This window comes from Natrix helvetica, assembly GCF_964273705.1.
Source record: "Natrix helvetica genome assembly, chromosome: Z".
Taxonomy (NCBI): Eukaryota; Metazoa; Chordata; class Lepidosauria; order Squamata; family Natricidae; genus Natrix; species Natrix helvetica.
In genome coordinates this window covers 53,866,072-53,879,027 of record NC_138554.1, presented here as the reverse complement: position 1 = coordinate 53,879,027, position 12,956 = coordinate 53,866,072, and the positions used below count along the sequence as shown (strand labels likewise).

Genomic DNA, 12,956 nt, shown 5'->3' with positions numbered 1-12,956 from the left:
GAAGTTTTTGTCTATGTTCTTGGACGTTTCTAACTCTTCCCCACCAAAACTAATACTCAGAACTGTAGGTTAGATTGTAGCTACCACAACACAACCTACCAATGTGTACCATATAGGTAGTCGTTGACTTACATCCATTCATTTAGTGATCATTTGAAACTAGAACAGCACTGAAAAAAGTGACTTATGACTATTTTTCACACTTATAACCATTGCAGTATCTCCATGGTTATATGATCAAAATTCAGATGCTTGGCAACAGGCGTGTATTTATCAGGGTTGCAGTGTTCCATGTTATTAACTTAATAACTGCACAGATTCACTTAACAACTGTGGCAAGAAAGGTCATAAAGGGGAGCAAAATTCGCTCAATAACTATCTTGCTTAGCAACATAGATTTTGGCCCTAATTGTCATCATAAATCAAGGAATACCTGTATTCATACCAAACAGACATGTTTTGGTTCAGATGGAAACCAAGTATCCCTTTGGTGTACGGACCATTTTGTGTATCTGTAATTCTGAGTTATGATTTGGCTGCAGATATCCTTTAAAAAGACTGTATTTTGAATGACCCTTTTTACACTAGCAGAAAGGAAAAAAAGGATTCTAGTTTGCATACAATTGGCATATGCAACCATATGGATGCAAATTTATGAATAAATTTATTATAATTTAATAGAAAGACAATAGCAATAGCACTTAGACTTATATACCACTTTCAGTCCTTTCTAAACAGTTTGTAGAGTCAGCATATTACCCCAAAAATTTTGGTCCTGATTTTACCAATCTGAGAAGGATGGAAGGCTGAGTCAGTCTTGAACTGGTCAGGATCAGACTCCAGATTATAGGCAGAGTTATCCCGCAATACTGCATTCTAATCATTGTGCCACCACAACTCCAAGTTGTATTACTATAGAAGACAAGCCTAACCAAACTACTAATATGCATGTTCAATCAACTATACAGAGGCTAAGTGTCAATTGATACTTTGGTCACTGTCTTTCTCTGTCACACTTTTTGATTCTGAAATAAAATTCAGACTAGATAACCATTCAGAAGATGCTGTCCCACAAACATTTATCCCCTAATGAATGGTATATGTTTATCTCATTAATTATTGCCTTATCCAAAGGAATCTTGCTTTAACATGTTTAGCTTGCTCCACAGTTTTGCTTCTCTACTTTGCCATTATTCTGAAAGCAGCCAAATACCATTTGTTTTCCATTTTTTTCTGAACTTCTCTTTTAAGATTGATTTAACCAACACATAACGCCCTTTCAACCTGGTGCTCCTCCTACTTCCTTACATGTAAATATGCTTTTCACTCAATTCAAAGAGTATTTCTTTTTAACTTTGTTTCTTATAAACTGGTTAATTTTAAATTCATTCATTCTTACTATTTATGACATTCATATTCAAAATGTTTGAGCTTAATATAATCATGCAGCCTTCTCATTTTTATTGTGCTGTTTAATATGTGTGTATGTACATAAACACGAACATACAGATAACATAGAGTATATGTGCAGGTTCTATTATAGTGCATTTCTGCATACGAACAATTATTACCTTGTTTGATATTCCTCAGTATAAAATAAAATGGGAAGAACAAAAAGCTAAATTATTGAACTGTAAAACCATTTAATTTTTAATATTTTTCAAGACCAGCTGGCCGTCAAGAGGCGCGCACGCATGCACAGCAGAGCTGAATTGGGGCGATGGCTCACGTGCCATCAGAGAGGGCACAGCGTGCCACCTTTGGCACGCATGCCATAGGTTCGCCATCATGGCTTTAGGAGGAGCAGGAGTGAAATTGATAGGGAAGGATCCAAGCCAAGTGGCAAATAAGCCATCCCCTCTTCTTGCCCATGTGAAATAGTACAGTTCTGCCCTCTGGTTGGAAGCCTGAAGAAAAGCTAGCACTAAAAAAAAAACATAAACGTGAGAGGCACGAAAGGAATTCAGGCAACCTACTACTAACAGGGAGGGCAAAGGGTGGGAAACAAATGCCTGGGATGGAGGCTGCGTGATGACCAATGTAGAAGGGCAACCAGTAGCTCCCAAGACAGACTTCTGATTCCATCTTCTCCTGAGTTTACCTGCAAAGTAAAAGCTGGTAAAATATAGAATATTTTATTGTATACACATCTTGTAGGGCAGTATCAGGAAAAAAAGGGGGGAAATACTGACTTGTTGGTGTACTTAATTTAAGGGGTCTCCCTCATGGGTTCTTTATGAGTAGAGGAAGGAACTGGTATTATAAGGACAAGTGCAAATGGGAACAAAATGAAATTCCCTAAAGTTGTTCACAAGATCCTTGGGAGACCAAACTTAGTAATAACATTTAAAACAACATTTTAGTTCTTTTAGATGAGAGATAGCTTAGCTATCTAGATAAAGGGGTGGGAGGCAGGCGGACTTCAGTAGCTCCATTCAATTTTTTTCTTCTTTTCCCCAAGCACCAGGTTACTTCTCCCTTGCAATCGTAGATTGTTCTCTTCCCCCTCCCCGAAAGGGGTGGAAGAAAATTGAGTAAGGAGGGGAAAAGGAAAAGGGAAAACAAATCAATGAAGGCATCTTACTAAGATGTATCCAGTAAAGAACGCGCTGGCTCTGTCTTCTCTCACTACTCTGCCTGCCTCTTGGTTCACACGGTTCGCCTTTCCTCTTTTCTTTAATTTTTCTTTTATTCTAACCTTTACCCAGCCCGCATTTCCATATCAAACCTGGGATCATACCTGCAGCAGTTATAAAAAGGCCATCAAAGAGCAGCAGTCTTAAGGGCGATACTCCAGCCAACGAGGGGACGGCGTTGTTTTTTTTTTTCCTTTTTCACGGACACACACACACACACACACACAGACGCGGCACAAGAACGCTCCTCCACCTCCTCTTCCCCAACCGGGAGATCTTTCTTCCTCCTTTCCTGAAGTTTACCCTCTCTGCCCTCCCCACCCGCTGCTTTTCTTCTCCTGCCAGCTTGCCCCGGCCATCCGTCACCATTTCCACCACGGGGAGGCAACGTGCCCAGCCCCTTCAGCGGCTGAGCATTGGCCGGAAAACTTTGGTCGCTGGGGCCATCGGCGTGGTGATGATCTTGATCCTGGTGATCCTCATTCCGGTGCTGGTGAGTTCCGTGGGCATCGACGGACACTACGAGATGCTGGGCACCTGCCGCATGGTCTGTGACCCCTACCTGGGCAAGACCAGCACCACGACCAGCGCCAGCGGCATTTGGAGCGAGGGCGCCGAAAGCCTCAGTAGCACCAGTAGCGGCCACAGCGGACTGCCCCCGCCATCCACCCTCGTCCAGGGGCCCCAGGGCAAGCCAGGGCGGCCGGGCAAGCCGGGCCCTCCAGGGTCCCAGGGAGAGCCGGGTCCCCCGGGCCCCCGGGGTCCCCCGGGGGAGAGAGGAGATCCTGGGAAAACCGGTCCGCCTGGCCTGTCCAGGCCGGGGCTGAGCACGGGGGCCATCAGTGCGGCCACCTATACCATGGTGCCCCGCGTGGCCTTTTACGCCGGCCTCAAGAACCCGCACGAGGGCTACGAGATACTCAAGTTCGACGATGTCGTAACCAACTTGGGAAACAACTATGATGCCGCTACGGGCAAGTTCACCTGCAACATCCCGGGCACCTATTTCTTCACCTACCACGTCCTGATGCGCGGCGGCGACGGGACCAGCATGTGGGCAGATCTATGCAAGAACGGGCAGGTAAGCAGGCGCCTCCGCTTGGCTCTCCTGGTCGGCCGGTGGGAGAGACTTGTCTTCCTAGGCGTAGTTGTCGGTCCCTCGGGATGGGGAAAGGCGGGAGAGGGGATCTTCCGCCGAGCGGTGTTTTTAAAAGACCTGACGAGCCTTCCTATTTACTGGAGGTAAGGAGGCCTTCCCCGAACCATTTAGGGATCCTGGGATGATGCCGCTTCCCCAAAGTGCACAGTAACTTTAGTCCTCGTGTGTGCAGTTGGCGAAGGTGGCCTCTCGTCCCGCTAAAGCGGGACTGCGATACTCTGTCTGTACTAAAACCGAACGGAGAGAGGCTACTTCTGCGCAAGTATATACTGTATACAATTCTGCGGGAAATAATTTGTAAAAGACCTAGAACGCACCTCGCTGGGTAATTGCAAATTTGTGGGGAGAATCCCTTCTTCTATAATAGCGTAGTTGTCAAAGAGGTTGTGACAGGGAGTATCAGTGGCAGATATGCCATGCATTTCCCTCCCTCCCTCTGGAAATGATAGGAAGCTCATTCAATAACAAAACTACAAAATATGTAGCTTATAGAAGGACAGAAGCTAAAGGATAGTAGAAGTTGTAACTTTCTTAATAGACACTTAGGTGCAAGACTCCTTCACCTTTTCCTTTATATCTCAGCATCCATACAGAACACAAAGTCCACATTTCTGTCTTAATGCATCAAAAGAACATTAAAATCCAATAAAGTAATGCCTCCTGTCATTTATATTCCTGCTCTTCATTCTGCCCGTTGGGATGAGGGGGAAAAAAAGGTATGTGGTAACTAACACCTTTCCTCCCCCAATTCTAGTGCCTCCCCTCCCCAACTCTTACCCACACCTCTCTAGTAAGCAACTGACATTAATTTACTGCATCATTTGATTCATGCATACTTTGTAGCAAGCCTTACTGAATTCAATGGAGCTTACTCCCTAACGCCCTTTGAGTAAGGGAACAACTAGGCTTCAGTGCTAGTTAAATACACTGAAATGGAAATCGCTTTAATTTGCTCATTTAAATGTCTTTCTTTCTGATTCTCAAAATGTGTTGCATTTCAGTTTTAGTGCACACACACATGCACACACACATGCACACACACGCACGCACACACACACAGAGGTTGCTTTTCTTTAAAATAAGTCCTGAATGGTTGGGAAATAGCCTTTCAAAAAAGGAAATTAACTGCCTCTTCAATCACCCTGCCCAGGACCTCAAAAAACTCTTTTTTCTCACCAAATCATCCCTTTGTGATAGTACAAGTTAATATTCCCAGTGCCAGAGGGAGACTAACAATGAGTTCTTGATGCTTTCTAATTGAATTTCATAATTAAGTCCAGCCTCTGCAGAACGGCTTTTCATGTTGTATCCAGCTAACATCTTTCTCTCTCTTTCTTTTTTAATGTTCTTCCTCTCCTTGGTAATCCTTCAGCACTGCTTAACATGTGTTTACAAAGATACTACCACTTGCAAAAATCTCACCTGTGTAGTTTTCAATAATTAATCAAACAGAAATCTCCACAGCTATAATGCTATCCTCACAATCACAAACTTGAGTTTCAATTTCCAAATACTGTTAGTTTTGTTTCAATCCAAAGGTATAAAAATATTATGGTACAAAAGAGAGGAATAAATCCTGCATCTAACATGAAAAAAAGCAAGCAACACAATGTATTTGTTAGTCTTTAGGGTACCAGAAGACTTGTTGTCATGACTTCAATCTCCTGCTCACCCATAAATATTTGTTGAAAAGGTGATTAAATCCACTTGTAACTGCTCTGATACAATGTCCTACAAAGAAACCCAATCTTTAATCAATAGCTAAGCGGTTAGCATAAGCTTAAATATGGAACAACACACACACACCCAAACATCCTTGTATGGCTATCTTTAAAAACTTTGCTGCAAACTCATTAATTCTCACATGTCCAGGGGAAGAAATCTAAGACAGGAGACTATAAATTCTATTATCCCCAGATATGTTTATACTTTAAAAGATAATTTTCTGAAGGTAAGAACCCCAAGGAGTAATATTTAGTGCGGGGAGACACTTCTCTTATAAATCACTGCACATTTTCTCTGCCAGTAGGCAATGCTTGCTGCTCAACTCTTTCAATTTTTTATTTATTAATTTGTTCTTGTTTTAATTGCCTGCTAATGATTATAATATTTATATCATTTTTACGTTTTTAATTGTACACTATCGGAGTCATGCTGTGAGTGAGATGGGCAGCTTCTTATTTTGATTAATAAAAGGAGAAATAAAATTTTGAAAGGCAGGTGAGGGGGCAATTCTTCAATTGTTTGGGTTTCCCTAATGGCTTGATTTCCTCATTGTTTTCTTCTAACTGTGTGCACTTTTGCTTTTTCATTTATTTATTTATTCAAATTAGTTATAGCCATCCAACTCCAATGAACTCTGGACACTTTCAAGTAAGTTTGAGGGAGATTCAAGTACAGCTCTTTCATCTTTGTTTTGATGGTTTATGAGTTCTCTGACCAGATTGCTCTCTGCTTAAAAAGAACTCTGATTAAAATGCTTTACAAAATCTTTTAATCTGAAGAAAATGACACAAAGATCTCTCATTGTTTTATTTGACATGAGTTAGCATCCCTACCCCTACAATATTAATTATTTCAGCCTGTTCCTTGTCGTTGCTGTTGCTCCTTACTGTTGTGCGGTTATTGTCTTAAATGCAACAGTGGCTCGAAATACTTGAGGTGAAAGGCAAGGATGCTTTCTCATATCATGTATAAAGCTTTACTGCTGTGACAGTTAAATTTAGTTGTATAACTGATGATAGGAAAATGTGCTCCCTATTCGTTTGGTTGGTTCAGAATAAGTCATCTAACACATATGATTTAGTCCTCAAACATTTCACCACCATCTACCAATATCCTTTTTTGAAGCAGCCAGCTCACTCTGTCTAATGTTAAAGCAGATCTAACATTCCAGGCTAGCATTAGACTCGTATAGAAGTAATAAATGGTTTTCCTGGGCATATTAGCATGTGTAGTACTATATTGTTAGGCAAGTGTTTGCTCTCCTGGCAGGTTTCCTGATTTCTTAGATTGAGCAGCATTGTCACCAGTTCATTGAAGAATGTCTCCGCCCTGAATAGTTGCATGAGAAGCAGAAATTTGACAGGTGCCACCTTATCTGATATGGAAGTGTAGTAATGGAACAAAAAGGTATCTGCTGAATTTCTGCTTCTTATACATGTCAGGACTCAGCTCCTCCAATAAACAGACATAGAAGTGAAAGGATTTGGGTGACTACTTTTACTTCTGTGTACACAATATAAATTGTAATTGTCTTCATGATTTATCTTATGCCATGTAAATCCCATTTTTGCCAATTTTACAATAGCCTAATGTACATATTCTACAAAGATTGGAAGTGTCCATCAACTTTCAATTCAAATTCAATTCAAATCCCAATTCGGAAAACAATTTACCCTGAATTGATTTGAAGACTATCAAAGTTAATTTAGGATCTGAATCCAAATTTCAGTGAAGAAATCAAATAGTGTTTGATAGATTTGAAATCAACAAATGAGTGACTTCTTTAAATTTGATGAAGTTTGAGGGAATGCTAGCTCTTTATGACAGTATGAAGCCTGTCAATTTTCAGAGTAATAGATGAAAGGTATTTTTGTGTCTGGTATGTTTATAGATTGATTTTTTAAAAACTAAAAAAGTAGCTGCTGCTGCTTTCTATGTAGAATTGAATCATATTTTCAGTAAGTGGCCTCTTCTGATGGAATAAGGTTTATTGAATTTGAAATAACTAGTTTAAAACATTTATTTCTTTTGCAGAAGGGAAGTTTTGAAGTCTTATTATTTAGAAGAAAAGATTCCTGTAGTTTTAAAAGAGATGGCCTCAGCACTAACATATTAGCAAAATAATGCAAGTATTATTTAATTTTATGTGCAAGCAAAATCTTCTATTTTGTGTTCTTGATGGGACAGGAAAGCTTCAGGAACCTCTCAGTAGGCTCACAGTAGGAAGAGATGGATGTTGTTTATGGAAGATTTCCACAGCTGAATGAAAAAGACTTCAGCAGCCAACATTTTCAAAATCTCTCTGCTTCATCCTTCTACATCCTGCAATTATGGCCAATTATTTTGTTATCTGTTGCTGGGGAAAAAAAGAACACTTATCAGAGAGCATGGAACTCTTTATATGGAAGTTTATCTGCCAATTAGTGTTTTTCTCTTTGCAGTACCTCTGACACGTTTCCAAGGGAATCCTGAGGATTCTGCAGAAAAAATAATTAATAAGGAGTAAAATAGATAAACAACTTTATCAAATTTCTCTTTGTTTGTGGGTTGGCTTTTCCCATTCTGGCTTATTTGCAGAAGTGTAATAATTATATATTTTATTTGTGGAAAACCAATGCCCTGGTCTATATTATTGTCCAGATTTCAGCTCCCAATCATCCCAGCTTTTATGACAAATACTCAGAATTCTGGGAGTTGAAGTTCACATAAGTTTAAGATTGCCATGGTTAAGAAACAATGATCTAGGGGCTGAACTAGATGTTCTGGAAGGAAATTCCAAATATAATAAATAGATAAAGTAGCTATAGGGAGACTTTGGTTTTGAGTTCATGTATGTATGTGTGTGTGTGTATGTATACGTATACATACACACACACACCACATGCACCTGCCTGCCCCACCCCCACCCCCACCATCCAAGTCATATTTTTATTCACTGCTTTTAGCAGGTGTTTCATGTGCATAAACTGAGTTTAGAACACCCTGAATGTCTAAAGCTAGATAAGTGAAGGCCAGTGAAGGTCAGCAAAATTATGAGAACTAAGAATAGAAAAACAATAAAGGAAATTTTCTGGAAGTAGGTTCTTTGGTCACTATGCTTAGCTTTTTAATCATATTTTGCTTCTATTGTAGTAATATTCTATCTGTATTAATTTCAATAAACATTGTTCTAAGACTAGTTTCCATATTTGCTACATCTGGATTTCTCTATACAGCAATAATGTTCTCAAGGCTCACCCCAACACCTTTCAGAAATGCAAAGTCCAAGAAAAGAAATAGCATGTGGTTTTTAAGGCTTTGATTGCTGATTTTTAATGGGGATGCACTTGTCGCACCTTGAATGTCACACCTGAATTTTCTTCAGTGTCACAGATAAGATGGAGAGAGGAGGAGAGAAAAAGCAGAGTTGTTAAGTAAGAAAATATGATTCTCCAACTCATTTTGTAGATCTGAAAAGTCTAAAAGGTCAGCAAGTTTTGCGACTTTAAATATTTAATAACTTCCCAATCAGCAAATATATTTTTCTCTTCCTTTTTCTCCTAGTTTCCCCTTGTCTGTTTGCATTTTTTTTTGCAAAACTCAACTCAGGAATGTATCCCAGAAGACAAAAAGTGAAGCATTGTTGTGTACAGAATGTGACTCTTTGCCATCTAAAACATGAATTTTCTCAATTCTCTATTTCTGGACCAAGAATAGCTAATGGCTTTTTGTTAACTGCTCCAAGTGTGATAGATATAAACCAAAATGGCTGTGGGCAAATCATGCCTCTTTCCCATCAATCCAACATGTGAGGATAACAATATTAGCTGACTTCACAGAAGGTGTCAAGGTTTGATGGTGGGAAGGAGAGGAGAGACACTGATTACTATGTTAAGTATTTTATAGCCTCAAGACCCAGTTCTGTCATGTCTAGGTATAAATGCTCACAGAGTTATCAAGCAGGGTTCTCAGCTTTTGAACACAGCTCTCCAGAGTTTCCTTTAAAAGCAGCTTGCTCTGTTGATATTAGCAGGTAACAATGCCTATCTCCGTATTTGAGAAATGAAACATTCACTGCAGCTTAAGACTTCTCGAAAACATCAGTTTGGGGAAGAACACTTTGGAGCTCATGCTGCCTCCATGTTTTATCACTTTCCAAACTGTCCTCTGTAGGAGATTATATCTATCTCTTAGGGTGCATAATGTAAGGTAGGACAACATGTTTTAGTCAATTAATGGCCTTATTCCAAACTTTATTCTTTTAGATGAGGATATAAACTGTCTTAAACCCACAATATGCATCAGCCCATAATATTTCTGATTTGCTTTTGATTTAGCATGTTGCATGGATCCAGCTTTATGAAGGTTTATGAATTCTTATATATAACTCAGACCACTGAGCTATTCGGCAAACCACAATGAAATAAACGATGGCATAATTCAATGCACCAGGTCAAATTAGATTTGCTTTATAAAATAATCCATAATATGCATAAATCATGCTAAACCAAAACAAACAAACCACATTACAATTTAGTGTGGTGCGTGAACCTTATACTTATTAATGGAGGCACAATTAAATCACAATGTAGTGTTCTTGCTTGTGGTTAATGTGTTGAGGAAAGCTAGACAATATGATTTCTAAGTCATGGATTACGGTTTAAAATGTTACTGCATGTGAATTTAGATAATTTATCTATTAAGATAGATTAAGGATTAAGAAAATGATGGCATCATAGCTGTATTAAATATAAATACCCAGGTTTATTGCATTGTGGCAACAAGCCTTAAGATTGAAATACTTCATTCCTCTGGTTTCTGAATGTTCACCTAATCCTGGCACTTCCCTTCATTTAAAAATTATCACAATGTCAGTCACAATACAAGAGTAAAAACCTTCCTTTTCCATCCATAACTAGTACCTGTGAATTTGGGACGGTTGCTGAGATTAGAGAAATTGGTGAAGATACCATTCAAAGAGAGGTCAGGAGATGCAAATAATGAAAGTAAATGACTAAAACTGAAGCAGGAATGGAGCAAAGAGATAAGCTCTTGTGGAAAAATTATAATTTCTACTATGCATTTTTTATCATATAGGAGACAAAAGCTGCACAGAGCTTCATATAACCGTTTCATCTTAAAACCCCACCCCTTCAAAACATGTGTTTTGCATATCAAAGGTCCCAGGGTTAATCCTGACCTCTTAAAGATCTTAGAATTAAGTGAAAAGTACAGCAATTTTTGAACAAACCACTGCCTTAAATTATTTTCTTCCTTCCTCTATTCCCCTCCTCCCACCCGCAAATTGTGCAAACCAAAAATCAAACAACATCCTGGATAATTGGGATGCAGGAGGAAGCTGGCACAAGCCAGAGCAGGCTTGGTAATTTTGGACCTATGATTTTGTGGTCAATTAGAATAAAAACCTGAAGTCTCATGTTATCAAATGTAGCCAATTAAAGCTGCTTGGAATGATTCTCAGCCATAAGCCAGAGGTGCTAAAATCCCCACTTCTGCACAACCATTAACGGGATAGGCAGGGCTGAGTTTACGGTAATATCGGCCTGCAGCAACTGGGGAGGAGAGTGTTGTGTTTATCCCATTTGCACAGGAAGAGCTCTTTGGTTCTTTCCCCATTCTAGTTTTTTTTTCCAGAAAGACTTCCAAGAATGTTGTACTGCAGTATCCAAAATTAAGGTAAAAATTGTTATTGTTAGTATATAGAACTCTATGGTTAAAGAAAAAGATTTCCTTCATGAAGCCTATTTTCTAATAGCCTGACACTTCTCCCATTTGTAATGTGTGTGTGCATATCCGTTTGTGCCCCCTCCAGCCCCCCACATAGTTCCTTCAACATTATTTTTTTCCCCATTTTCTCCAGAAGAGACTTGATCACTTTTAATTCTTGGACTAAGTGCCTTAGAGTATGTGTAGAATGTCTCTATCTGAAGAACTCAAGATGATATCGAGTTTTAGAAGAATCATACAGCATAAAAGCTGTTACATTTCACAGGGAGTGTTTTCCTAGCAAAGTCAAGGAGTTCCATGTCTTGAAAATTAATTATTTCAAAATAATACTGTACAGTGCCAGAGACAGAAAGTGAAGCCTAGCACGTTCAGCTCAGTTTTTAAAAAGCATGTTCTGTGCCAGTTGGTGCAATTATGAATACAGATAGTCGTCAACTTATTACCACAATTGATCCCAAAATTTCTGTTGGTAAGTGAGGTAGTAACTTTTGCTTCATTTTACAACATTTCTTGACACAGTTATTAAGTGAATCACTACAGTTATGTTAATTACATGATTGTTAAGCAAATCTGACTTTGCTTGTCAGAAGGTCGCACCAGGTAATCACATGACCCCGGGACACTACAACCAACATAAATATGAGTTAGTTGCCAAGCGGCTGAATTTTGATCAAATGACTATAGGGATGTTGCAATGGTCGTAAGTGTGAAAAATGGCCATGTCACTTTTTCCAGCACCATAGTAAACTTTGAAGATCACTAAATGAATTGCTGTAAATTGAGGACTACCTGTAGTACAGGATTTTAGCTTCTCAAGATGTGCCTCAAAAAAAAGGATTTTCAAGCAGGCTGCTCTTGGTGGAAATCTTGATAAATTGTCCACCCACTCATTTGATACTTTCCTTGGAACTGACCAGCAGCTAGATCTGAAGAATTGAAAGGCCTTTGTAAGACAGCAATGTCTTTATTTAATTAATTGCATTTTTTTGGAATTAGTAACAATCTGGTGGACAGTTGGCTGGTGAGAATTCTCACATTGCATGTAGGGTTGTTGTTGTTTTAAAAAAAAAAATGGTTTCTGCTCATACTAATTCCTTCCTACCATGCAACATCTACAGTATTTATTGAGCAGTATACTCTTCACTTTGTTTTATGTAGCATTTTTATTGTTAGTGAAAATAACTCCAGATGATTCTCCAGTTGACCCTACTGATAAAAGTCTAAGAGCCATTCAACTTAGTTAACTTATCTTCAGTAAGCCTATTGATCCCTCTCTGTCAGTTCCTCATGTCCAAAAGGAACACACACACGGAAACATGATCTACCAGCCAAGATCAGGACATCTGTAGCAGAGAAAAGTAACCAAAATAATCAGCAGAAGTTTCAAAAATAATAAAGGCTAAACAATACAATTAGGAACGAAAATACAGAATGAAGTCATGCCGTTAAGAAAGCTTAGTCAAAGGCACCTAGAAAGCAAAGAAGTCACTGAGATTGTCTCTAGTCTTTTGTCCAAAGATTTTATGCAAAAACGGCAAATAATTCTGTCAAACTCATTAAGTGTTCAATAGCTCTTCAGGATCAAGGGCAGTCAGAGAAATTCCTGAAATTCCTTCCTCTTATTTTAACCTCAAGTGTTCTCCTTTTAGTTCTTGGTTCTTTGTTTTAGTTTATGGTTATTCTGCTGCTTGGGGATTGCATAGTATCTT

The 12,956-nt window shown here is 39.1% G+C and overlaps 2 protein-coding genes across 2 annotated transcripts in view; both read left to right on the top strand.

The window, feature by feature from the left end:
- The window catches only part of LOC309401894 (uncharacterized protein), a 395,822-nt gene that overhangs the window by 316,797 nt on the left and 66,069 nt on the right, over positions 1 to 12,956 (top strand). The gene's annotated exons all lie outside the window — the stretch shown is intronic.
- C1QL1 (complement C1q like 1) overlaps positions 3,094 to 12,956 on the top strand; it is a gene marked incomplete at both ends in the record, with an annotated part of 41,867 nt that continues 32,004 nt past the window's right edge. The window contains one exon of the mRNA XM_081933150.1: positions 3,094 to 3,717. Coding sequence (XP_081789276.1) covers positions 3,094 to 3,717 — 624 coding nt within the window. The remainder of the gene's footprint in view (positions 3,718 to 12,956) is intronic.